Below are 26,885 nucleotides of genomic sequence, written 5' to 3' on the forward strand. Positions count from 1 at the left end.
CATACAGACACACACTTGTCCAGCTCTGCATATGCATGTGGGATGCATCATTTGACAGTATATGGAACAGTTCATAGAACATTCTTGAATGTCTTTATTGGTGCAAGGAAGTACATAACCATTGCTGAGCAGGCAGAAGAGAATGCAGTGAGATTGAAAACCCAACACCCCTACCACTTCCAAGCAGGTGGCATGGCCCGTGGCATCCGTGCTGCCCTTCTGGCTCTGGCTCCTTCCATTTGTCTTCAAGATGGGCGGGCCCAAGAACGTGTGGCCATCAGCACGGGTGCGCGTCCAATCAGGTCGTGCTGTGAGCCCCCCACCAGCGAGGCGAGAGCCCCCCTGGGCAGTGTGGGGCTCATGGGTCCTCGTCCCTGAAGACTGTCAGGTTGTGCTCCCGGATGTGTCCCAGAAGGACCTGTCCTCGCTGCTCCAGGGTCTGGAGAACCTGCCTCAGGCCCTGTCGCCCGCCATGGCTTTCCCAGAACACTGGGTCCACCTGCAGCGACTTGAGCAGCATATTCCGTAGACACCCTGACTGAAGAACCTTCACGACGGACTCAGGGAACCTGGACGAAAGTGCCCGAAGGTCAGAAGAGAAAGGAAAAGCAAACGTGATCTCGGAGTTTCCAGCAAGGTGAAGCCCAAAGGCCAGAACTTGCACCACCCGGAACGCTGGTCCCAAGGGCCGCCCCTGGATGCTTGTTCCCAGGGACTCTTCCACCGCTGAGCTGTGCGACAGGCAGGGATGAAGCTTTCAGAGGAGCCAGGCCCGTCATCACTGTCCTTCCGTGGACCATGCCTGCTGCTCTGCTTGGCAAATGCCAGAGCCCTAGGAAGGCTGAGCTGCCTGCCATGACTGAGCAGGGAGACAGGCTGCCAGGCTACCAGGCTACCCCCTCCCATCTAGGGCAAGGGAAGGGCTAGCCTGCCTCTACCCCAGCAGGGCAGCTGATGTCCTGTGGGCAGGAGGCTCTCTGGATCCTGGGGGCGGGCACTCCATCCAGGAGTGGAAGGGCCTGCTGGCTGTATACCTCTCAGCTTTCCCAGGTCCCCACACCCCTCCCAAGGCTCAGATCTAACAGCTTTTGTCTGATGGCAGACTGTGGGCTTCTCCAGAGCCCCGACTGAAGGTCCCATGGTCTCCAGCAGGGCCATCAAGCCTCAGTCCCTGAACCTCCACCCAACCCCTTTGACCCTCACCCATCTATGCCCTCCAGCAGCCGAAAGTTCAGCCTGTCCTCAGGGTGCTGGAGGTGCCCGGCGTTATCGATGTAGACCAGACGAGATGGATCGCTGCTCCGGACCTCAGGGGAGAAGGTGGGCAGAGACAGAGGTGGGGGAGGGTGCAGCCTCGCTGGCGCCCAGGGACTGTGTCAGGGTGAAGCGGCTTGGGGGCCCTGAGCTGTCAGTCCCACCATCCACCTGCTACTTGCCAGGTGGTCCCCAGGTGCTGAGCAGTCAGCTGACCGTGCTGACACTGCTCGGTGCTTCCAGGCATCATCTCAGTGAGCCTCCCAGCAACCTGAGAAGGGGGCCACTAGTGTGAGAACCAGGCACAGAGAAGTTGTAATTTGCACGAGGTCCCACTGCTAATAAACAGCTGGCTGGGTCAAACCTGGGCCAGGCCACAGCGCCATCCTCTGGAGCTGCAAGGCAGAGGGACTCAGTCCTGCTCTGGTGGCCAGAGGGGTGAGGAGCATCGGGGAGAATGGGGCAGGTGCAGAGGTAAGCTGCCCGGCAGGACTGCAGGTTGTATGGCACAGATATAGGCTCACACACACAGCTCACCACCCCCCCAACACCTGTGCCCAGTTTTACGTATTATTCAAAGGGTTCTGCTACTAAAAGGAACAGGATTGGGAACCCCTGGACCACACGATCCCAGAACCTCACTAACAGCATCTTCGGAAGGAGACAGGAAGACAGGAGTCCGGGTGATGAGGGACTTACCAGGATGTGGACCAGTCGCAGCTCGCCCTGGTTTGTGCATTTCTCCCGGAGCCCCTCTTCCACACAGGGCTCCGAGGGCTCAGGTTCAAAGCCACAGCAGTAGCGATCCAGGCGGTCATGGACCTGTGGGGACACCCATCCTGAGGGCGGGTGGCACAGCACCCAGGCCTGGTCCCCGAGCCACACGCTGGGGGCAGTCCTCAGTGGCTCTGTAGCTGGCCTCCGGCTCCTAACGGGGCTTCTGCTCTGCCCCTCTGGCCGGTGGCCTGCCCTGCACACGAAGCTCAGGCCAGTGGGGATTCCAGCCACACCCACCACTTCATCTACAGCTGCTCCTGCACTCGGGCCTGAGGCCTCAGGGTCTGATGCTGAACGCATCCACTTAGGAGGCCACACATGGCTCCAGGCCATTCTGTGCAGATTTCAACTTGCTGCAGTGTTTATTTCCCGAGAAAGCTACAAGGAATACTGGCCTGTATGACACGTGTATGGCTGGCTTCCCCAACTCTTTGCCCATTTAGCGTCTAACAGGAAGGGTCTGGTGGGGCCCAGTCACCAGTTTGATTATTGAGCCACACCATCTGGTTATTTTTTTCCACTTAAGAGAAATTCCGTTAAACAACAGCAGACTAGCAGCCAACAAAACCAAGTTCAAATTTCATTTCCACAGCCCTTCAGGATTTGATTCTTTCCCCCCCTTTTTAAAAAATGAGGTGCTCCCCCCGCAAAAAAAAGTCTTTGCTGTTCTGATTTTCTGACCAACCTACCAATGTTGCATAATCATGATGTGAACTAAAATTTTTGTTTAATTGAACTTAAGCTGTTGTAAAGCCCTCACTCTGTGCCACGTCCACTCTGAGTGCTTTGCACACCATTAACCCCTCCCAGCAGCCAGGAGGTCGATCTGTTATTATCCCCATTTCAAGGATGGGGAAACTGAGTCACGGAGGTTGGGTAATGTGCGATGGTCTCACAGTGTGCAAGTGGTGGAGTCTAGACCAGGCTCTGATGGCTAAGTTAGAATGTGGCAGGCACCTGTTTTCTGGCATCAGTTGATAGCAAAAGTGTAGGTGTGGTTCAAGCTGATCCCAGCACCCAGTACTCATGCAGCCCAGCCAGGGACTTAGCTGAAGTCTGGGGGTGAAAGAATGAACGGATGAAGTACATGGCTGGCTGGCAGCAGGAAAGATCTAGAGGGGGCTTCACATGAGGACTGTGATCACAGAAAGCCTGCCCATCACGCCACCACCCTGCCCAGGGTGCCATCACCAGAAGGCTTCAGGGGGAGGCCTGGCTCTGTGGTCTCCAAACAGGACATCTGGACAGGACAACACACTGCAGTCTTCCAGGAGGGATAGCAGGCCCAGCTGTGGAGGAGGCGCGGTCTGGAGGGAGCCCAGCACAGGGCACGAGGGGTGGCTACGTCCTCTAACTGACCCACCAGGCTCCTAGGCTGGGACTGGTTCCTCAGCCAGGGCCTGACCTGGGTCTGATGGATCCCAGAAGAACCGCTGGCTGTCCCTGGTGGCCCATCCCCGCCCCCCGATCCCCAACCCGCATCCATTATAAGATGAATCCGCCACAGCAGAAACTGTAGAACTTGTCCCAAGTCTGCAGAAACAGTCATCATGCCATTAATATTTGCCATCGCTCTGGAGGCACCAGCAACGGCATGAGGTAGGAGAAAGAAAGAAGAAGTGATTAGAAGATATTCATTACAGATGAAATGATGGTGAACTTGGAAAGCCCAGGACAAAGCAAACAACTGTTAGTAACCAAACTAATACACAGAAGTAACAGCCTCCACACAGACCAAGAGCTACGGGCAAGATCCTCTAAAGGAGGAGAAAGGTCCCATTTTCAATGGCCACAGAGGATGAAATACCCAGGAATAACTGAACATGAAAGCAAGGACCCAGCTGAAGGAAACGGATGCTTTCGGGAGCGTGAAGAAAGGGAGAGACATATCCTACTCTAGGCTAGAAGACTCTACATTTTAGGGTGTAAATTATTTCTGTCTTAGTTCACACAAACTTAATTTGATTCCAATAAAATCCCAAAAGGACTTGGGAAGGAGAAGTAACAAGCTGACTCTTAAGTTTCATGAGACTAGTATGCAAGAATATGGGGGAATTCTAAGAAAGAGCAATGAGGAAGACCACACCCTGCTAGTTAGCAACATAAATTACGAAGCACAATAATTAAAACAGTGTGATTCTGGCATATAAATAGACCCTTTACTGGAACAGAAGAGTCCAGAAATAGACCTACATACATATGGAAACTGGCAACATTGCAGACGGGGGGGAAGATGGATTATTCAGCGAATGGTGCTGGGACATTTGGGGTGCCATTTGAGGGGGGGAAAAATCACTGTTTTGTACCTTATCTTCCAGATGGATCAAAGATATATGAAAACACATGGGAGAACTTTCAAAACAGCCTGGAAGTGAGGACGGTCATCTATACTAATAAAAGAGTAATATGCTAATTAGATGGGGAGACCTTCTGGATGTCCTTCCAGACAAAGCTGGGGGCTTGGCCAGCCTGCAAACCGCCCCCAAATGGCCCTCAGCCCCTCACCCAGGCCAGCCATGTCCCCCAGCGGGGGCCCTCACCCTGATGAGGGTGTGGCCAGCCTACAAACGGTCATCAGCCCCTTGCCCAGGCCCACCCTGCCCCCAGAGGGGACCCTCACCCCAATGGGGCCATGGCCAGCCTGCAAATCTCCAGTGGTCCCTCGCCCAGTCCAGCCTTGCCCCCCAAGGGGACCCCAACCCTGATCTGGGACCCCCTTCAGGGCAGACCAGCCGGCCCCTACCCATGCCCCAGGCCTCTATCTATACTAATAAAAGGGTAATATGCTAATTAGACCAGACATCCTTCCGGACAAAGTCATGGTGGTGGGGGCCAAGGCAGAGGCAGTTAGGGGTGATCAGGCTTGCAGAAGAGAACAGTTAGGACAATCAGACTGGCAGGGGAGAGCAGTTAGGGGTATCAGGCTGGCAGGCAGGTGAGCGGTTAGGAGCCAGCGGTCCCGGATTGCGAGAGGGATGTCTGACTGCCAGTTTAGGCCCAATCCCGCAGGGATGGCAGTCAGACATCCCCTGAGGGGTCCTGGATTAGAGATGTTGCAGGCTTGGCTGAGGGACCACCCCCAATACATGAATTTTGTGCACCAGGCCTCTAGTCTATAATAATAAAAGCGTAATATGCTAATTAGACTGGATGTCCTTCCAGACGTCCTTCCTACTGGACAAAGCCACAGCAGGCGGGGGCTGAAGCAGAGGCAGCAGAGGCCCCCAGCTGCAGCGATGGCTGGCGGGGGCCGGGGCCAAGGCCCTTGCATGAATTTCGTGCATCGGGCCTCTAGTTTGAAATATAATATATGAACCTAGAAGTCATAAAAGAACAGCTCAATAATATACAACTTTTAAAAATTTCTGCACAGCAGCGTCTGGCATCCTATGGATTGTATGTGTGGGTGTGTGGCTATAGCACATGTGAGCTTATAAGGTGCATGGATAAGTATGCATTTGTTTGAGATGTTGTGACTGATTTGGTGATTGTCCAACAAATATTTTTTCCTCTCCACCTTCAGCTCTAGGCAGAGTGTGCTTCCCTTCCCTGACAATGGGCTTGGCCATTCACTTGCTTTGGCCAAAGAAGTATGAGTAGAGGCCTTAAAGTGCTCCTGCAGTTTGGTTGAGCTCTTGGGCTTGTTCCCTTCCCCGTGAGAGGGTTGCCCAGGTGGAACCGCTCCTGCAGCCTGGGCTCCAGAATGAGAAGTGAAGAGCAGTCCTGAGCCCACCCACAGTTGGAGCCAAGTTCAACTGAGCCCCACTGACCCACAGACCCTGGAGCAAGACACGGAGAGCTGGTGTGTTAAGCTGTTGAGTTTGGGCGAGTTTTGTTACGCAGCATTATCTCTACAGTCACTAATTCAGAGTGCTATGTGGGATGTGAAAAGCATAGGGCTTGTGGGGGTATAAGGAATGTGTATGTGTGCAGTTCTTGTGTATTGTGTCCAGGTAAACGGTATGCTACGATACACACAGAAAAATAAGGGTTTATACTGGATCAAACAAAACAAAGGAGCAAGCACACCACAAAATGGGCTGTATGTGGAGTCCGTTCCCAACTCCCGGTCAGAAGGTGCTTCCAGTTCCTGTGCTGGGAAACCCACAGCCCCGCCTCTCTCCACGTGCCAGTGGTTTCTAGGAAGGTGGCATCAGCCAGAGAGGAGGATTGGACTGGACCAGTCTTCAGCAGACCAGGGAAAAGGTGGCATGAGGCCAGCCAAGTCGCTTCTGACCACACACCCAACCTGTGTGTGCTTTGGCGGCTGAGACTTGCATCCCCACAGCAGGCCTTGGCAGCTGAGGGAGGTCCCACACCGCAACCCCAGGGCACAGACAGAGGGCCTCTGTGTGGAGCAGAACGCTGCCGTGTGCACATCAGCTGGACCGGGGCTTTGCGCAGAGGTGCCCCGAGCTCCAGGGCATCCCTGCAAAGGTCCCCTCTTCCTGCCCTCAGTCACGGCCAGGTGACTAGTGATGCTGATTGAGAGGTGAGCTCTGGAGTCAGACCATCCAGGCTGCGTCTCTGCTCCTCCAGCCGTGACCTTGGGCAAGTAACTTCACTGCTCCGGGCCTCGGTTTCTCCACTTTAACAGAGTAGAATCTCACTCATAAGTTTGTCATAAAGAGTAGATGAATTAATTCCTGACAAGTGTCAGGGGCAGTGCCTGCTCATTCTTGAGCCTGTGCGTCCACCAGGCACCGTCTTAAGTACATTTCACAAAGGATCTCCTGTGCGGAAACCTCACAGGTCAGTGTTGTCATCTGGGATAGACCGAGACAGGGATTCAAGTGAAAGCAGTTTATCTGTGAGCCAATCCCAAAACCCAAGCAGGGGACGAGACACAGCAAGGACCACTGTGGGTACCCGGGGCGCAATCCCGGTAGGCAACCCTGAGAAATGCACGGAATATGCATCACAGAGCGACCCCAGACCAGACAGGAAATAGCTGATGCCTGCAGTCCCTCAGTTACCACTGTGCTCTGACTGGGGGTCCCCAGAAACTCCAGCCTGTTCCCCAGAAACTCTCTCTCTCTCTCTCTCTCTCTCTCTCTCTCCTACCTTTCTCTCACTCTCTCTCTCATTTTTTAAATTACACAACCATGTTGATCCTTGCCGAGTCAAGGATATAACGCTATAAACAGTCGTGTGCTGGTAAATGTTTAACTCCCTGGGAGGAGGGGGCCCATATGCAGCACGTGCTGACTCTCATGGTGACAACAGTCCCACCCTGGCCAATCCGAGCTGCCAACACGACTGACAGGGGAGCTGACAGGAGATGAGCCACCGCTACACAGTATTTCCCAGACAGACGCAAACAGCCTCAAGAGCACAGATAACAGGGAAAATGTGGTGAAAGAATTAGGAAGTAATGGGTTGCTGATTGTTAGTTTATATAATTTTTATATAATTTAATTTTTTTCCTTTTTTGTTTTGTTTTCTTGTTTATAATTAAAATTTTTAAATGCCTGTGTTTCACAACCAGCTCACAAAACTCCTAAAAACGTGAACCATCAGCTCTCCTGAGCTGGCACTGGCTATTCCAGCACTTGGAACTGGATGAATAAGCCCAGAGGCTGGAAAATAACAAGAACAGGTGCCTGGTGCTCAAAAGACAAGACCGGGGAGAGAGTCCCCATCCATCCCCACTTCTGCTGCCCTCCGGGACTCAGCCCGGCCCCCCATACCTGGAGCAGGAAGTCGAAGATAGCCAGGCGTGCCCACTCAGCATGGTGGATGCCCAGGCAGGGCGCCTGGCCTGGCTCGCTGCAGCCACGTGCCAGCAGGGCCTGGTACTGCAGCCAGCCCAGGGCCAGAGAGTTCTGGTCATTGTCAGGGTCACCCAGGTGCTGCACGTCAGGCGCCCACCAGATGACGGGCCTGGCGCCACCGTCCGTGTAGCGGTAGGGCAGCAGGGGGCTGCGGAAGCGCCGGGCCACAGCCGGCAGGCTCCGGCGCAGCCCCAGCACGCGGTCCACGTGGAAGGACAGGACCTCGGACAGGTCCCCGGGCCTCTTGATCAGGCCGCAGAGTCCCTGGGAGCAGAGTCCGCTGAGCCCAGGAGACGCGTCCAGAAGGGCACCCTCAGCAGAGAAGCCGACCTGCAGCACCTGCCCGTGGCCGGGGACCCTGGCTTTGCCCACCACCTCCCCCTGGGCCAACAGCCGGAGGATCTGCACATCATGTTCTGTGAACCACGGGGGCACCAGGCCGTCGGTCCCCGAGCCGATCAACAGCCCAGGGGTCTCGGGCGCACACCACATGGATCCCTGCAGCTCCCCGACAGAGCCAGGCCACCGACGAGTCCCTGTGACCGGGCTGGGACCCCCTGCTTGCTGCCCACCAGTCAAGGCTCTGCTCCCAGCTTCTGGCAGATCCCTGCCTCTCCCTGGATGGAGCCGCAGGGTCGGTCCAGCAGCCGCTCTCTGGTGCCCTGTGACGGGGCTGACCAGGGCGCCTGTGTCACTCTGTGCCTCCTGGATGGGACCATCCTCCCAAGGGGGTTGCAGGTCTTTGGCTCCTGGACTCCTGACCTCATCCTCCCTCCGGGGCACAAGACTCGGGGTCCTGAGTCTCAAATCTCCTAGAGATGCCAAAGCAATATTTCTCTTGACCCTCCGGACAGGCCCGCTGTCCCCTCCCGGGGACCTGCTGCTGTCCACTCGCCCTCGGTGGCCTCGCCCCTCAGCGCACACCAGGACGGGACTTGTGGGCAGGGCCCAGGCCCTCCAGAAACGCAGGCTCCAGCGAGAGCTCAGGGCCTGCGGGGCGTGGGGGGCAGGGGTGCCGGTGTTGCCCTGGGGCTCCATGGCGGCCTGAGGCTGAGCGGGGAAACGGGTGACAGCCATCACAGACAGCATCATCAGGAGGCAGGAGGCCATGACCAGCCGCCTCTTGCCCCGCAGCTTCCTCCGGACCCAAGGTACCTGGGGGGCGGGGTAGAAAAAGAAAGTTTGAGACCTGGGATAACATCAGCCCAACCCACAATGCAATGGGGCTGCGGAAGGGAGGCCCATCCTGGATCCCTGAGAGGGAAAGGCACGGAGCCCAGGCGAGTGGCACCCAACCGCCTTCCAGAGAGGTGGGCACCTTGGCCAGCACTCCTGCTTCAAAGCTTGGCTTGCCTGTGTCCAGGGCAGCCTTGGCAATGCCTGCAGGCAGACATGGGCTTCCCCCTTCCGCCATATGACACTGGTCACCAGGCACCATAAGGGTCTCTTCCACATCTGTCCCCACCGCTGAGTACGGCCCTCTTTTGATCTCCATGGGAGTCCCAGGGCCACTCTGCAGACCTCTGGTTCCCACAAACACACTCTTCCCTCTCCCAGGGGCACAGATCTGCTCAGCTACGGGTGACTCTGCCCAGTCTCCCTGCAGCCAGGAGTGGCCATGTGACTAAGTCCTTGCCCATGGCAGGAGTCCTTGCCTGCCCCTCTTGCTCAAAAGGACGTTGGCTGCCAGCCACCAGCTCTGCACCTGTTGGCAAGGACACACCCTGGGGCAGTGATTTTCAACACGTGGTCTCGGGACCATCACCATCAGCATCACCTGGGAACTTGTCAGAAGGGCAAATTCGCAGGCCCCAACCCAGAACTACTCAATCAAAGCTGGGGCCCAGAAATCTGCGTTTTTATAAGCTCTCCAGTTGACTCTAATGCTTGGGCACTGTGGAATCACCAGAAGGAAGGAGCTGGGGAGCCTGCAGGACCCATGGGAGCAGGGCTGCCAAGAGCAGTTTGAGCCACTGTGCTGAAGAATTTATTCATCTTATTAGCTATTCAACTTAAGACAGAAGGCAGTTCTATTTTAAATACGTTGAGAAACCTCCATAATGTCTCCCATAGTGGCTGTACCAATTTCTCAGTCTACTACAGGTGGTAATTACTTTTAGCATTGTTATGCCCAGATTTCAGGATCCCCAAGAGACCACACCAGGGAGCCAGCCGTGTCCAATGCAAAAGCAAAGAGTCTTTTATTCAAACCCGGCTTGGCTCCCCTACCCTCCTTTTACTGACAAAGCAGCAAGTGGCAGAGAGAGCCCCCCCTGTGGGGAGAGGGATTTTATAGTAAGGGGAGGAGAGAAGACTGTGGGCCCTGCCGATTGGCCAGGCGCAAGTCGGTGTCTCGTTACACAGGATGTGGTTGTATCTATGGCGAGCACTTCCCTTGATTATACTTCCGGGAAGAAGCTACTTGCTGAGCACATGGCTGCTGCCCCAAAATGGAGGATTTGGGGCAAGATGGAGGGTGTAGCCCTCGCCCTTTTAAGCATAAAGGGGGTGACTACCCCAGTTGGTGTGGCTCAGCAGTTGAGTGTCAACCTAGGAGCCAGGATTCCCAGTCAGAGGACATGCCCTGGTTGCAGGTTCGATCCCTAGTAGGGAGTGTGCAGGAGGCAGCCAATCAATGATTCTCTCTTATCATTGGTGTTTCTGTCTCTCTCCCTCTCCCAGCCTCTCTGAAATCAATTAAAAATAAATAAATAAAGGAGGTGGTTACTCCACAACTTGCTTTGGTTGACATGGCAACATGCCCTGAGGCGGTTTCCATCTCTACCTTTTTCAATGTAAAGTTACTTAACTGCTACACAATGGTTCCCAGGGGGGACTGTGCCACAGTCCTTTACCCATTCCTCTACAGCAGCGGTTCTCAACCTTCCTAATGCCGCGACCCTTTAATACAGCTCCTCATGTTGTGGTGACCCCCAACCATAAATTATTTTCGTTGCTACTACATAACTGTAACATTGCTACGTTATGAATCGTAATGTAAATATCTGATATGCAGGATTGTATTTTCATTGTTACAAATTGAACATAATTAAAGCATAGTGATTAATCACAAAAACAACATGTAATTATATGTTTTCCGATGGTCCCCTGTGAAAGGGTAGTTCGACCCCCAAAGAGGTCACGACCCACAGGTTGAGAACCGCTGGTCTACAGGAAGGGTCTTTAGATCGTTTCCTTTTTTTTTTTTAAAGATTTTTAAAAATATATTTTATTGATTTTTTACAGAGAGGAAGGGAGATAGAAAGTTAGAAACAACAATGAGAGAGAAACATCGACCAGCTGCCTCCTGCACACTCCCCACTGGGGATGTGCCCGCAGCCAAGGTACATGCCCTGGACAGGAATCGAACCTGGGACCCTTCAGTCCACAGGCCGACGCTCTATCCACTGAGCCATACCAGTTAAGGCTTGTTTCCCATTTTTATTACAGCCAAGAACTCAGCACTGAAGGTCCTGTCCACGCAGCTCTGGGGGGAAAGGTGAGGGTTTCTGTAGAGGAGACCCCGAAGGGTGAAGTGTCGGGCCCCACTCCTCATTGACGTTAACTTTTCACGGCGTGTCGGTGAGCGTCTCCTTTCACCCCCACAAGAACATAAGGAAGTGGGCTCACAGCATTCCCCTTACAGATGAGAAAACTCCAAGTCCAGAGCGCTAAGATTTGCCCGGGCTCACCCAGCTGGCAAGAATGCCAATGCTGTACATTAAAACTAAAAGGAGAAATGGCCACTGACAAAGACTCTGGGTGTTGTTTTCTTCCTTCTCAAAAGGAAAATATGTTTTCAAGTGGGATTCGTCAGCTGTATTCTCAAAGTTTTGGATACCACTGGGGGCAAAGAAATCATCTTTTAAAAATGTCCCAAGGAGACAGAATGTTTGGATCCCTCCCTAGGCCTTCCTTGGCTTCAGACAACCTGGGGGAGTTAGCAGGTACGCAGTTGTGCCGAGAGAGAGGTTCAAACGGCCCTAAGCAGCTGTCCCCGCAGGGCCACCCAAGTAAAGCTTTGGGGAAAGAAAGGCAGCTTTGATCAAACTGGGGGGTGGGGGGGGTGGGGGGAGGTCCTCTGAAGAGAACTATTCAGCTGAATAATAAAGAGGACATGAGGGGAAGGAGAAAGGAGATGACGCACACTAGACTAGACAGTTTGGGAGTGGGACCCAGCGGGACCCGCCCGCCTCAGTGCGTGCCCTGGTCAAACAATAGGGCAGTTTAATGGTTCGGGAGGGATGGTAACTGGATTTAGAGTCATGAACACTAGACAGTGTAGACAAGTACTGAATTACAATGGCACCTGAAAAAATACATAACAATAAGGCAACGTAGTAATCGAGAGCAGCGTCCTCCCCTGGCTAACAAGGGTGTGAGTCCGTCGCTACAGATGGGGCTCGGGCGGTGGGGACAAGGATGGGGCAACCTGGTCACAGATAAACCCATGATCCAGGGTCCCCATAAGATGGGCAGATGGCACGTGGAGAGGATGCGAGAGAGGTCTTCCGGGAAGGACTTGAAAAATCCCAACACGCGCTGGTGGCCTATGCACAGGGACCGTTTGAGAGACGAGGACACGTGAAGGAAGGGACTCCAGTACCGCTTACTCTGGACCTGCCAGCAGGAGACTTTGTCTCACTTCTGGAGGGTCACAGGGAAGATCCCAGCCAGGACCGTGCCTCCCTTTGGGGCACTGGCCGTCCTTCCCCGGGACACATCCCAGAACGCCCTGCTCTAAACCCTGGCACCACCGGCTGCTGCAGAGGAACCGGCGGCAGGGACAGGGGCACAGCGGCTTTTCTCAACTCCCAGATGTCAAGAAAGATGACAAAACCTGGGCCTCCACTAATCGGCCAGGAAGGACGGGATAGCATGCTGGGCAGCGAAGAGGGTTCTTAAGGACAGCAATCGTCCTTCTTAAAAGTGAAAATCTCTTCTCATCTTCTCCTCACCCTTCCTGAGCTGCCCCTGCCAATGCTATCCTTGGCACAGCTGAGGAAAAGCATTTTGAACAGGCAGAGACACCACAGATATTTGGCCTTGGGGGCTTATGGCAGAGGCGGGGCTGAAGGCCAGGGCAGGGGTAACCGGCAGTTCCGCTAGGTTCAGCTCCCCATCTTCTCCCCAAGCAATTCGACCCTGGCTGTCTGGCCGGGTTCTAGCATCACTTGAGGGACGCGGTCACCTTGTGACAGGATGGAAACTTCCTTGTTGCACAAACGGCAACAGCCGGTGTAGGGGATGTTAACGAAGACCACATGTCATATTAGAAAGCGAGGGCTCTCGGTCGAGGAAGAAAAGAAACAGGGAGAAGAGCCCCAGGGAATACAGCTATGACAACAATAAAGAGAAGAATGTTACATTTAGAGATAGCAGAAATCGGATCCAAAGTGAATGCTCCACACCCTCCTGAGAATAAGAAAAGCAATTCGAGAAATTATTTCAGCAAAGGCTTGGCCACAGTAAAAATGACTTTTTCAAAAACAGCAATAGAAATGGAAATGTTAACTCTCTCAGCACACATTGCTGCCTTTTACTTAGAACATGACCTGCTCCAAGGTGCTTTCACACTTGGGGATGAGGACACAGGGCTCCTTCCAGGGCTGGAGGGGCTGAGGGAGGGACTGGGCAGAAGAACCCACGAGTCTAGCTCTGTAAGACTCATTTCGGACTTCTGGCTCCCAGAACTATAAGAGAACACATTCCTGTTGTTTTGAGCCACCAAGTTCGTAGCCATTTGTTAGATCAGCAATAGGAGACTACTGGCCACATAAATACAAAAAGTATTGGTGACCCAGAGTCACCCGACGCTGGGGCTGTGGTGACCTGTCCCCTTATTGTCTCCTCCTCTAATTTCTCAGTGAGGCTCCAGGCAAAATGAGGCATTCCTGGAAGTCAGCAGCTGCAGCCCCCTTCTCTCCCCCCCCACCCAGCCCCCATCACACACCTCGAATCTCAGCTCTCCTCTTTCAAACGGGGTGAAGGCAGCCCATCACGTTTCCCGTCTCCGCTCAGTGTCTTGAGTAAATAAGCAAGGACTGTCTCCCCGTCCACACACTTGGCAAGGGCTGCGTGAGCACAGAGACAGACCAATATTTCATAGCTCTGGCTCCGTCTCCTCTGTCTGGCCTCCGGCCCTGGTCCAGCTGGATGTGGCCACGCGCTGTTCGGATGAAGTTGCATCAGTGTTAGAAGGAATGGTCCCTGACCCTGGACTGCACATCACCACGTTCCGCCGAGGAAAGGAGCTGGGAGGGTGGCGCTCGGCTCCTTTGTGTCATGAAGCGAAGCTGGTCCAGCACTTGACCCTCCCCCTCCTGTGACAGGCGTCTCCTGGGTCCTCGTCAGGGCACACTCCAGAAGAATGAGCTTTTCCTTCTAAGTCTTCAAGAAAATGTTCATCTGAGTTCAGGAAATGGGCCCAGGGCAAGACTTTAAAAGGCAAAACTAGCAAGGAGGAGCAATTAGTCTCCAGTGTCTCCCAGACCGCATCCTGCCCCCACATACAACGAAAGCCGAATTGTCCTGAACTTCAGCCACTCGCTGGGTGACCTGACAGTGGGTTTCCGGGGCGCAGCACTCTAAACCCGCAAGTGCAAGAAGGGACGGATTTAAAGGACCATCCTGAGGTCCTCAGCTCCCCAGGCGTGGTACAGGGAGCCTTAGACCGAGGAAACGAGGAAATGTCTGCCTTCTGACAGCCTGGGGCCTGCGGGAGGGGAGGGTGCTGGCCTGTGGGGAGGCACCCGTGTGCCCCAGGTTGGTCCAGAACACAGAGTGCATGTTGGCAGGGAGGTGTGGTGATCTCAAAATGCAGCAACAGCCCTGGCCAGTTTGGCTCTGTGGATAGAGCGTCAGCCTACAGACGGAAGGTCCCAGGTTCGATTCTGGCCAAGGGCACATGCCCAGGTTGCGGGATAGATCCCCAGTGTGGGGTGTGCAGGAGGCAGCCGATCCATGATTCTCTCTCATCATTGATGTTTCTTTCTCTCTCTCCCTTCCTCTCTGAAATGAGTAAGAACATACTTTAAAAAAATGCAGCAACAGGCACACTGCCTTCCAAACCAGCCTCGCCCCCTACACCCTCACCGCCCCCGCCCTCCCTCGCTCACCCTTCGGTGACATCTTCCAAGTAAACCCCCTGCACAGGGATCCTCGTCTGAAGGGCGGCTTCAGGGGAAGCCAGCCTAAGATCCCACCGTACAGGGCAGTTATGCGAACGAAATGAGATAACATGTCTAGTCTGACAGTTATTCCAGACTCAGAGCAGATGCTCAATTAACGGCATTTAGAAGGAGGTGGCGGGGAGGAGGGGACAGCTGGGAGATGGATCTGCATCGTGAGGCTCAGAGCTGCCCCTGGCAGAGAACCCCGGGACGTGCATTTTTGGAAAAGAATGTGCTGTTTCCCATCTGAAGACTCTCCCCATCTCTGCGAACCCCAGATCTAGCTCTCCCGCTCTCCCCCACTCTCTCAAGCAAACAGCAGCCTGCATGTGCAATACCTACCGCTTGAAAAAAAAGAATAGTCAGGCCAGGAGGGAGCCCTGCTGAGCAGGGAGCAGGGGCCAGCAGGGGGACCAAGAGGATCTGCTGAGGGCCTTCCCACCCTCAGACCCTGCAATTTGATCCCAGACCCCTTCGCCCATCCCCAGACACCGTCACACAAAACTATCTTCCTGTGACTCTGCTAAAGGGAGTGGCAGGGGGTCACCCAAGGTGTGGGCCTCAGAGGGTAGAGAGTGGGCAGGAAGAAAAACTTCTGCATCACCAACACCCAGCAAAGCGCCGTGGCTGGTGGGGCTGCCCATCACAGGGCCGCCAGCCCCACCACGGACTGGACAGTGTCCAGCCCACGTCCAGCCTCAGCGCCGACTCACTGCTCGGCACACGAAGGGAGTGTGGAGCGTGCACTTCTGCGCAAGGTCTTGGGCGCGTGCAGCGGCCAGGTCTCTGCTCCAGGGACAGAGTCACCTACTTGTCATCAGAAAGACAAACAGCCTCTTGGGGTTTGTGCACATTCTCCGGCGAGGCCGCAAGTCCTCAGGCTCAGTGTGGATGGCCCACAACCCACAGACACAGGCTCAGCAAGGGACTGGGCACCCCACATCCAAACAGTCCCAGAGGGCCCCACCCAGACCCCAATGGAAAGATGAACCCCGGCACAAATCTGCTCACCACAACCTTTCTCCAGACCCTGAGCTGCTGCCAGCGGAGGCAGGGGCGGGGCCAGCGGAGGCGGGGCCAGAGGAGGCTGCTGCTCAGCAGGCTTTCCTACTACCACCAGCCCAAAAGCGCTGAGCTCCCAGCCAGGCTGTCTGAATGCTGATTCCAGCTCCACAGCGTCCTTGCTGTGTGACCTTGGGCCTCGGTTTCCTCATCTGTACAATGGTGATAAGAACAGTACCTCCCTCCCAGGAGGGTCCATTCATTAGTGCATGGAGCAGCTATTCCTGAGCCAAGCACTGCTCCAGGCGGAAGAGGTAAGTCAAACACAAAAGAGACAAAAGTCACTCCCCTTATTGAAGGTGACAGTCTGGTGGGAAAAGTCACTCATAAAAACAAATCACTCCACTAAGGGAGTTTTATGAGCTGTTGTAGGTAAAACATTCAAAACAGAGAGAGCCTGGCATAGAGTTGGGTTCCATTAGTGTTGCTGTTACTACTACTATGGTGGTAATTTTCTGACAATGCCCACGGGGTTACCTCCGTCCCCTCGTAGGGCTCCTGGGACCCTAGAGATGGGCCTGGGAATCCTCTGCTCCCTAGACGGGAGGGAGTTAACCGTGGGTTCTTTGTCGTCGCCCCCCTCCCCCCCGCATTTACTGGTTCTGGGGCTCCAGTCTCCACGCTGATTATACGTTGGGGCAGCCCTGCTGGCCCCAAGAGCCCTCTGCGTACCCATGACTGAATCACCATCTTGTTCCAGTGCACAGAGCACCAGTGTGGGAACACCGCAAAGAGAAGGCATTCTGGAGACCCTGTCATTTGTTGGAAATTTTCTCTGGTTGCCTTTTATTAACAGCCTTACATTTTGGTTTTGGGCTTGGGGAGGGAGGGAGTGGAAACTGCTGCAGAAAAAAAGTTAAGCACGTTCTCTCTGGGCTGTTCCAGAGCTTTCTACCCTCTGGCCAGTCAGGTCCTGCTAACACTCCTGTGGCTCGTGCCTACAGTCGTCATCGAGGAAATGCCGCGTTTCCGGCAGAGATCCGTGCCCACAAGGTAGGACTCTTCCTCAACCACGTTTAGGGCTCCCCCACATCTTAAGATCAAGAGCCCTTAAGTACCAGACATATGGGGTGACCGCTCTGTAAGGTATGTAAGTGTCTAAGCGCCCTGTTGTACACCTGAAACTACTATCATGTTGTATCTCAACTGGAAAATAAATAAATTTTTTTAAGAAGGAACCTTTGAACTTGGCACACGTTTACATCTATCATTCGATTACATCTTTCTCTAGCTTACCATTATAGGGATGGTCCGCGTGGCGGATATAAAGGCAGTCCATTTATAGCACACATCCCCCAATCCAGAACCCCTTTTCCTGGGAGCTACCCCCCAACTCATGCTCCTCCTCATGCTCCCCTGCAGGATCCTACTAACTGTCCTAGAGGCCCCGTTGCTGCATCTCCGGCCCTGTCTGTTGTCCAGGGACCATGTAATCCCAGCTCCCATTAATTGAACACTTACTATGCGCCGATGACTATTGTACATATGCTCACTGCAGCACGGAACTCACAAGCCCACAAGGGAGCAGTGTTATCTTCATGGGGGACCTGCGGCTGCCAGGTTAAAGGCTCACTGACTTGCCCGAGGTAGGAAGCAGTTTGAATCCAGTTCTGATTACTACTCACCCTCTGAAGTCTTCATGCTTTAAAACTGTCCCGAGTCAGGTGCTGTGACAATTGCAGTTTAAACCCAGTCACCCTGGGCCACCCCCAGGGAGATGCGTGAGTGTGAACGAGGAGCCAGGAACCTTTCCTGACAGCCATCGAAGTGACTGAACAGGGTGGCATTGCCCAGTCAGCCATCTGCACCCCCTTCCCACCCCCCCAAACGAGAAGATTTTAACTCAAGTTGCAAGAGAAAATGTTCTGAAAAGAAGAAATACAATAGCACCTTTGTCATTGCCATGGGATCTCTAGGGCACCAGGAGAAGGGGGGGTGGTCGGGTCTGGGATAGAGAGAACTTGCTGGGTGAGCTAACTCAGACCAGAACCTGCAGACAGTGGCTGGGTATGCGGGGCGGCAGGGGTTGGGAGTGAGGGGGAGAATGTGGGGGGGATGCGAGTGCTGTCCAGGAGGCCACCCACTGCCAACGGCCAGTTCCTGAGCCAGGGTCCAGGTCCCCCAGGAGGTGCACACTGAGCGTCTGTGTAGACAGACAACAGAGCCACTCTGTCCAGGAGAAAGAGGCCTGTGTGTCCCGCCCACCCACCTCCAGCACAGGGATGGACATCCAAATGGCCCATTCACGGGCCATCCCAGCCTCCAGTCCTCCAACCAGCTGTAGTTTTCCCCTCTACTGGACCCAGGCGTCCCGACAGTGCGACCCAGAGTCCCACCCGGCCTGGCTTCCGTCCTCCCACCCACCAAACACTCCTGCTTCGGGGCAGGGTGCTGGGACCCCCCACCACGCAGCTGCGCTGTGGGTCATCCGATTACCCCTGAGGCTGGACTTCATTCATCTCCTTTGGGGAAATGGATGAAACGGATGAAGGCAGCTGTGGATGCTGCACTTTTTGAAATCGTGACCCTTTGATCAAGTTACAGGTTTGGCTCTTCCCTTTCCACTCAAACATGTCACCAAGCATTTAAAAGCACGAAAGCCGCTTTTTAAGTCCTTGACAGAATGTCTTGAGAAGTCCCCAGTTCCAGGTGCCCTGAAGTCACCTCGCAGCACTGGTGCAAAGCCAGCCTGGACAGGGGCAAGGCCAGCGCCGGACAAGCCCAGTCTGCCCTGCTGATGTGCTCCCCTGGCAGGAGCGCAGGGCCCACCGTTGGCCTCCACCAGCCAGGCCAGCGGAAAACGTCCCTGCTCTGCGGAGCCCCCGCTCAGAGCCCCTGCCCAGTGCAGCCCGGGCTCCGGCCCTGCAGTGGCCCCCTCTCAGGCTGGGGGGACACCTGTCTGCCCCAGCGCAGGTGCACACAGGCGGGGCCGGTCCTTTCTGCCTAAGCCTCACTCTCCTCACTTCCCATCCACACAGCTCCGGCTCTGACTTGTCACTTTTTTCTCTCCCATCCTCTCTTTTAGCCGATCCCGCTGCTGTCTTTGACCAGTTTTTTGGCTGATGGTGTTTCTGGAAAAATCCCTACCCGACTTGGCTCCTAAACATGGAGCCGAGAACCTGCTGCGCAGCCAAGATGGAAGGATCTGAATTCTCCAGATGGTTCTGAAGAGACTGTTTGCTCATTGCAAGCAAACACCCTCGAAAGCCAAACAAAAACTGCCCACAAGTAAACAGCATGTGACACAGCCCCTTCCCACCGCCACTTAGCAGAAACCCAAGCCCACGGCCACTGGGGAAGCTGGGCTAGGTGAGGTGGGGCCGCTACAGCCCCTAACCACCCTCCCGCAGGGGCGGGCAGCTGGGCCTGTGGCCAGGAGGACGGAACCGGTGTGGCTGCGCTGGCTGGCAGAGGGCACCAGGGACCGCGGGCAAGGTGCTAGGGCAACGTAACACGGTGGTCATTTAGTATTGCAGCGACATCTATCCATCTTACAATTATAAAGGCAGAACCAATTCAGAGGATGAAGGGAGAAATGTCAAAACGTCACCACTGCTCTTAAGAATATCACATATTTATCTGTTTTATAGAATTAAAATGATTGGTATCCTTTTTAAATAAGTTGCTTCTATATCATGATTACTTCTAAGTGTGACTAAAGGACACAGGATAAATGAAAGTGAAGATGAAGAGAGAGGAGGAAGACAGGTACACAAGGAGAGGCCCGCATACCCAGATGCCTGAACAAGAAACTGAAGTCACTCCTGAGCTGCCCTCAGGCCCCCATCTGAGGTCGCCAAGGGCTAGAAGTTGTGCCCACAGAGCCCTCCCAGCTGCTCCCTCTCGAGATGCAGGGCCCGTTCCTCCATCCTGTCCACCAGGATCACAACTGATTGATCGTTCCCCAGACATCCCCCTCCACTCCACTCCCTGCACCACCCCCACCTGCTGTCTAAAAAGCAAACACAACTCCACCTCTCCAGGCTCAAAAGCCCTTCCCTAGTGTGTTCTCTCTCTCTCTCTCTCTCTCTCTCTCTCTCTCTCTCTCTCTCTGTAATAGCACAAATTCCTGGCTGGGTCGGGAGACTACTAGTGCCCAAGAGCCAGGCTCTGCCTCCAGCCCCATTTCTAGGAGGTTCCCCCCAACTCCCTCCCAGCCAACTTTTGACAGCTCACTTTTGCCTCTAGAGCTTTGCACATGCTGCTCCTTCTGCTAGGTTGCCTTTCTCTCTTTTTCTTGTTTTATTATTTTTTAACTTACATACAGTAAAAGTAAAAATTTTAATGTGCAGTTCTATGAGTTTTAACACATGTATAGATTGACTGCTGCCACAAATCAGCATGTAACAGTTCCACCACCCCAAAAGGCTCCCTTGTATAGCCCCTGTGTAGTCCCAGCCTCTCCTTCCCTGGCCCCTGGCGATGACTGCCTGTTCTCCATCCCTACACTTCCCTTTTCCAGATGTCACATAAACAGAATCACACTGTGCGGAGCCCCTGAGATTGAGATCTTCCCCTCAGCATGATGCTCTGAGAGTCACCCACGCTGTGGCACGCGTAGCACCTTTTCTCTTTACTGCTGAGCCGTGGTAGAGATGGGTCACAGGGTGTTTATCCAGTCCACGGCTGAGGGACATCTGGGTTGTTTCCAGCTTGGGGAACTATAAATAAAGCGACGACAAACATCTGGATCCAGGTTCTTGTGTAGGCATGTTTTCATTCTTCCTGGGTAAGTGCATGGGATTGCTGGGTACACAGTAAGTGTGTGTTCACCGTCAGAAGAAACCGACAGACTGCTTTCCCTGTGGCTGCGTGGCTGTGTGTTGCCACCGAGCATTCCTGTCGCTCTGCATCCCGGGCAGCACTTGATACTCTCGGGGTGTTCTGTGTTTATAGCTATTCCAGTGCGTATGTCATGGCTGTTCTTTTCTTCACTTGACAGAATCCCTGCCCCTGGTCCTGGAGCCTCCCGGGCCCCCTCACTCCTCAGGCTGGGGGCATCAAGCATGAGGCTCCCCCTTCTCATCAGAGCACGCAGCTCACGGGAAAGAAACACTTCTTTGTGCTTTCCTCTCCCCTGAACCTACTACCTGCTCCACTCCACATACGCACCCACACAGGCGCACCCACACAGGCGCGCGCACACACAGGCGCGCACACACAGGTGCACACACACAGGCACACACAAGCAGTATCACTAGGCTGCATACTCCCCGGGGGGCAGAGTCTGTGTTATTTTTGGTTGTGCCTTCTGCCCGAGCACAGTGTCTGGCTTAAAGCAGGCATTTTCTGATGGATGGGTGGATGGATGGATGGATGGATGGATGGGAAGGCAGCAGGGAGCGAGAGGGAGCACCAATATGCACTCATCATAGATTGTGCATTCCCCTTTCATGGCCTTCTAGATGTGGCCACTCAAGAATTCCAAAGCCACGGGCAGTAAGACTCATGCCCTGCGCAAAAGAGACACGTGTTCATCAAAACCAGGCAAGGCTTGGAGACCAGCACGAGGCCCCCACTGTTTCCTCACCTCCCTGCACCCCACATCCCCTCGCCCTTCCTTCCATTCTCACCCCTTCACCCTGAAGTCACCAGCTGCTACTTAAAGCACCTCCTAGCTTCCTCTCAGTCAGCACTTCTGGAGCCATCAGGCCAGGCCCTCGGGAATATGGCCAGACCCAGGCCACTCCCAGGACCAGGTGTCTGTGCTGTGCGCAGGACATAGAGGTCCACACAGAGAAAGGCAGCCCGGAGTCACCCACAAAGCACCGCTGCATCCTCGTTCTCAGGCCTGTAGATGCAGGCCAGTGTAGACACCTCCAACAATACAGGGATTGTGCCCCACATGCCCCAGATGGAAACACATTAGCAGTCACATCACAAACCGTCCAGGCAAAGGCAGCTCAGGTGGCGTAGCACCGGGGCCTCCAGGAGACCTGTTTCCACATTGGTACTGTGCATGGAGAGGGAGGGCTGGAGCTTCCGGCCTCCTCCGAGGGGGTTGTCAGCATCTCTGCGGCCCGCCTGAAGCACGGTTCTCCCCCTGGCCCCTGAAACAGCCAGGGCCCTCATTTCTTTGTGAGGCCAATCCACCCTCTACCCCCAGTCCTAAAATACACTGTTTTAGGACCAACTCCTGCTTGGTATGGTTGGGCCAGCGGATTGTTTAAAACCCTCTGCTCCCAGCCAGCCCTGTGCTCACCTGGCTCGTGTATGCAGCAGGAGCTGCAGGTGAAGCGGGTGACCACACAGAGAGGGTATCCGATTCCTTCAGGCTCAGCCTAGATTGCCAGTTCTGATTCCAAAACCGGTTTAACTTCATGAGGGACTCAAATGCCAACGTTAGACCCCAGGGGCTGCCGCTGAGAGGGGGCTGCCTTCCCACCCAGCACGGAGGCCCAGGAACAAAGCCTGGGCCAACCTCTCCGGACTCTGGGCATTTCCTGCCTGGTGAAGAGAGAGGTTTAAAGGAGCAAGAACACTGTTCTAGAAGAGGAACTGTCTGCACCGGATCCGCACATACAGAGAGCCCCAGAGCACCCCCTCGGCCGGTACTGAATGGAATGCGTGGTGACTCCCGTAGGGTCTGCTTGACTATTTGCTTTTGGTCTTGACCAAAGGAAAACCTATTTTTGTGGGACCTCGGTAAAACCCGCATTCTTCTTCTAGCACCTTTGGGGGTACCGAGTGTTTTCACCTCTGTGATTCCATTTGCTCCCTGAAACAACCCATTTTATAGACGAGAAGTCTGAGATTCAGAACAGTAGAGGGCTTGCTCCGAGTCACACACAGCCTAGTCCGGCACAAACCTCATTCGGACTCAGGCCCCCTGCCTTTTCCCCATCACTCCATGCCGCACCCAATGCCTCAGGCATGTGAAGAGGCCACTGTGTCTGTGAGGGGACCTGCACACGGACGGAGCGGGGAGAGGAAGAACTGAGAGACCCAGGCCCCAGGCCAGAGTGACCTTCAGGTCACCTTCTTTCACCTGGACTCTTCGCCTGGAGACTGACTCCCTCTGAGCTTAACCTCCAGCGATTTTAGCTCTTGGTTCTTTCGAGGAGAACTGACCCATGTGTGGGCTCTCCTGGGACCCCCTTTTCCCCTCATGGTGCCTGCCTGATGACAGGCTGACAGCACAGAACGCAGGCAGACCGGGGACGTGCCTCCCACACCCATGCTCCGGCCCTTGCGGGTGGCTAGCTGCGGGAAAATCTTTGATGAAGAGGCTGAAGCAATTAGTTCCCGTGAACTTGTCTGACTTCCACTTAGCCGGCGCTCAGAAGCCCACTTCCACGGAGAGTCAGAAGCTGACCATGTGCCAATGAAAACAGCCCCAAGTGGGGAGTCCACAGCAGGGAGACGATTATAAAAATCCTGGTACTGATTAGAAGTATGGTTATTAGAAATGTGGGCGTGGAAACTCGCTTTGATAAAAGGTGAAGTAGGACAAATCAGGTTGTGAAACTGCATGTTCGGTATGATTTCAATTCGTTAAAATACTACTCAAAGAGTAGGAAATACATCACAGCGATAACCATGGTTACCTGGAGAAAGAAGTTGGCTGCAAGGCTGTCATTTATACATCCCTCAACAATCAGGAAGAAAACTTTTTTTTTTTAATTTGTCAGTAAAAGTTTTAATTTACCAATATTTTTAATCCAAGCTCAGAGTCTTTGGAACACATCAAGTCTCCCTCCATTACTGTAAGGAGAGATGGTGAGTGCCCCTATCTTAGCTCTAGAAATATACACACCAAGCCTTGGCACAGACGCATAACCCCTTCAGCAGAAGAAAAAATGCTCTCAGGCCTAACCGGCGTGGCTCAGTTGGTTCAGTGTCATCCCATGCACCGAGAGGTCACCAATTCAATTCCCTGTCAGGGCACATGCCCAGGTTGTGGGTTTGATTCCCAGTAGGAGGCATGCAGGAGGCAGCGGATCAAGGTGCCTCTCTCTCTCTCTCTCTCTCTCTCTCTCCCATTACTCTCTCTAAAATCAGCAAAAACATTTTTTAAAATGCCCTCAGGTCTTGCAGCTCAGTGTTCACCTTTGCAAAAAGACATTTGAGGATTCCAGACTTTTAACTTTACATTTCTAACTGAGGCTTTCCCATCTAATGTACCTTGGATCCATAAAATGATGGTGTGAAGGAATTACTGGATAAAGGCTTCCATATTCAAACAAGTTGGGGACGTTTTAATGAGCTTAAGGAGTTTTCTCTATGGAAGGACTCCCCAAGAGGGGATGTAGTATACATTATTTCCCAGATGAATTTCCCCCCAAACCTTCCATTTCAGAACTTGCGATCACAGAGCGGCACCTCTACTGGTGCAGGGATTACCAGGGAGGTGCGTTTTGAACCCCAGCCTTCCAGCCCTGTGGCTCTCAGTCCTGGCTGCATCCTGGGATCACCTGGGAGCCTTAGAAAAATACCATGATCCGGGCCCCCCCTGGATTTGGTCTGGGGAACAGACAGAATCAGGGCTGGAACCCCCTCTTCCCCACACCATAAGCTGTCCATGCTAAGGAGAGCCACCACCAGGGTTGGCGTTCGACTTCCACATTATTCACACATCATCCATTTTTGGAGTGCAATGGAGTCTCCATGAACATCTGGTCCAATCTCTCATGTTACAGAGGAGGATTCCCAGCCCCCCGCCTCTTCCTTTGCTGGGTCCAGCCAGTGCCTGGCTGCCCCTGGGGCCACAGCCTTCTGGACCACAGGACCCTCCCTTCCTGCAGAGGAAGAAGCAAAGGAAGCTTTCAGACCTCAAGGCCATTTTGCTGCCAGAGGTTGCTCATTGGGCCCCTATCTCTGGCAAGTGGACCCTGACGCAGTGACATCCTGACAAGTCCTCCTCCTAACACAACCCCAGAACTGAGGCTGAGAAGCCAGGAGTGGCTGGCTCAGGGGAACAGGAAGCCACACTGGCAGCGGAGCAAATCCATGCCCCTTCGGCTGCCAGAGCAGAAGGCAGGCACCTTCTCCCCTCCCTGCACTCTACCTCCACCACAGGGCACCTGACAGGCTCCGCCATAGACACCTTAGAAGCTCAGAGGCTCCTGCATACCAGCAATGGCCCTCTGAGTGATGGCCTTGGCCTCCACTCTCTTCTGGCAACTCTCTTGCCCCTGAACAGAGAATATTGTAGAAAAAATCTCTACATTTGTGTCACATTCTGTTTCTTCAATCGCTCCCTCTTTTCAACCTTAATTTCTCTTTATCTGCTTTGAGAAGAAAACTTAGGAGGATTGGGGACAAGGTGATCCTCAGGGGTGGGCAAGGGGGAGATAGAACACACACACACACACACATACACACACACACACACACACACACACACACACGCGCGCGCGGCCTCATAAGCACCCTTCCTGAGCCCCCAGCTCCTGTTGACCAGCTCTGGGCCTCCGGTGCCAACACTGCCAGGACACCCTTGCACAGGGAGCTGTTCTCCCAGAGACCCTCCATCCCACGTGGAATCCCTAAAGCCCTTCTAAAACCCAGGCCCACAGCGACACTCCCTGAGAAGCATCTCCCGAGCTCCAGTTTGCCCTCTGAGCATGGGCGTGGGGAGGCCATCCCAGGAACTGAAACCCCACAGGGCAGGGTGGTGGGCTGTGGGAGCGGGTGGGGTGGGGCCTGCAGGTAGCTTCTACCTGGAACAGAGCTAATCAGCACCCCCCCCAGGGGAAGCCCCTTTCCCAAAGCTGCAGGGGGGCTGCAGCTAAGCTGCCTCGGTCCTGTTCTCAGAGGGTCTGACCACCTTTTCTGCTTGCTGGTGTCTGTGAGCTCTGTCAGTGGAAGAGGGGCTTTCACACAGTCCCCAGCCTCATGAATGACAGCCCAGACTGGCCAGCGCTCCCACACCTGTTCTGTGGTCCTGGGAGGTGGAGAGGGGTGGGAGCCAGGCATTGGAACCTTACCAGGGCCAATGTGATTCTATGGTAATAAACGTAAGGCAGCACTTTTGAATATTCAAACGTGGCTAAGCTGTAGAATATAAAATTCACATGCATTTGCCAGGGGAATAAAGCGACGTTAGGAGGTCTCACACATCTGAGGCTGCCTTGGGTGCCTGCCAGAATCCTCTCCTCTCCCAGCCTGTGGATCGGATGGAGTTTGTGCAGAGATGAGAGGAGGTTAGGGAATGTGCGGGTCCACAATGAAAGCCCGGAATTAGGGTCCTCCCCACCAAGGGAAGCAGCAAAGCTGAGTGCCCCCGTCCTCGGTGCAGACATGAAAGGCGCCACTGCCCCCACGGAACCTTCGGGGAACAATTCAAGGCCCGAGGTCGCAGGCTGCGCAGGTTCCCCATGCCCACAGGGGTGCATGCTGCAAGTGGCCACCTGTGTGGGAGTCCGCCCCACCCTTCCACCGCGCTTCCCCTCCTGCGATTCCTACCATGTCCCCCACGATGGCTGGACCCACTCGTCGGTGCTCAGTCGGCTCACCAGCTCATCCTGCCACCCCGGCCGGCCGGCTGCCCCGGCAGTGGCTTGCCAGGCTTCCCTGGATGTGGGTTTCCAGGACCAAAGGTCCACAGCTTCCCAGCAGCCAAGTGGCCCCTGGACAACTCCTGGGTGTGCGATGTGCGCTGGGATGCTTGCGGGTGGAGTTGATAGAGGAGGTCTGGGCAAATGCACGTGGGATCCGAGGGAGCCCTCCGGTAGCCTGGAGCCTCCGAGATCAGCTAGGAACGTTTGCAGAGTTTGCAAAGTCCCTGCGGCAAGTCCTGGCCCAGCCTCTCCACTTCCCCGAAAGCGCGGAAGGGGGAGCTCCTTTCACAATAAAAGCCCTGCCTGGGGCAGCTGCAGCCGCCTAAAGCGGGGCCCAGGTGCTA

General features: G+C 54.4%; 1 protein-coding gene across 1 annotated transcript; it reads right to left on the reverse strand.

The window, feature by feature from the left end:
* Window positions 1-106: 106 nt before the first annotated feature.
* Window positions 107-26,675, reverse strand: GASK1A (golgi associated kinase 1A). The gene is made up of 5 exons (XM_070391040.1): window positions 26,447-26,675; window positions 7,722-8,960; window positions 1,954-2,076; window positions 1,204-1,307; window positions 107-569 (listed from the first exon to the last, which is right to left on the reverse strand). Exons 1-5 carry the CDS (start codon window positions 26,447-26,449, stop codon window positions 359-361), a joined length of 1,680 nt encoding a protein of 559 aa, XP_070247141.1. The 5' UTR covers window positions 26,450-26,675; the 3' UTR covers window positions 107-358.
* Between the last annotated feature and the right edge of the window lie 210 nt (window positions 26,676-26,885).

The sequence above is a fragment of the Myotis yumanensis genome, unplaced genomic scaffold (genome assembly GCF_028538775.1).
Source record: "Myotis yumanensis isolate MYYU_CA2020_CCGP unplaced genomic scaffold, mMyoYum1.0.hap1 SCAF_14, whole genome shotgun sequence".
In the NCBI taxonomy this organism is placed as follows: Eukaryota; Metazoa; Chordata; class Mammalia; order Chiroptera; family Vespertilionidae; genus Myotis; species Myotis yumanensis.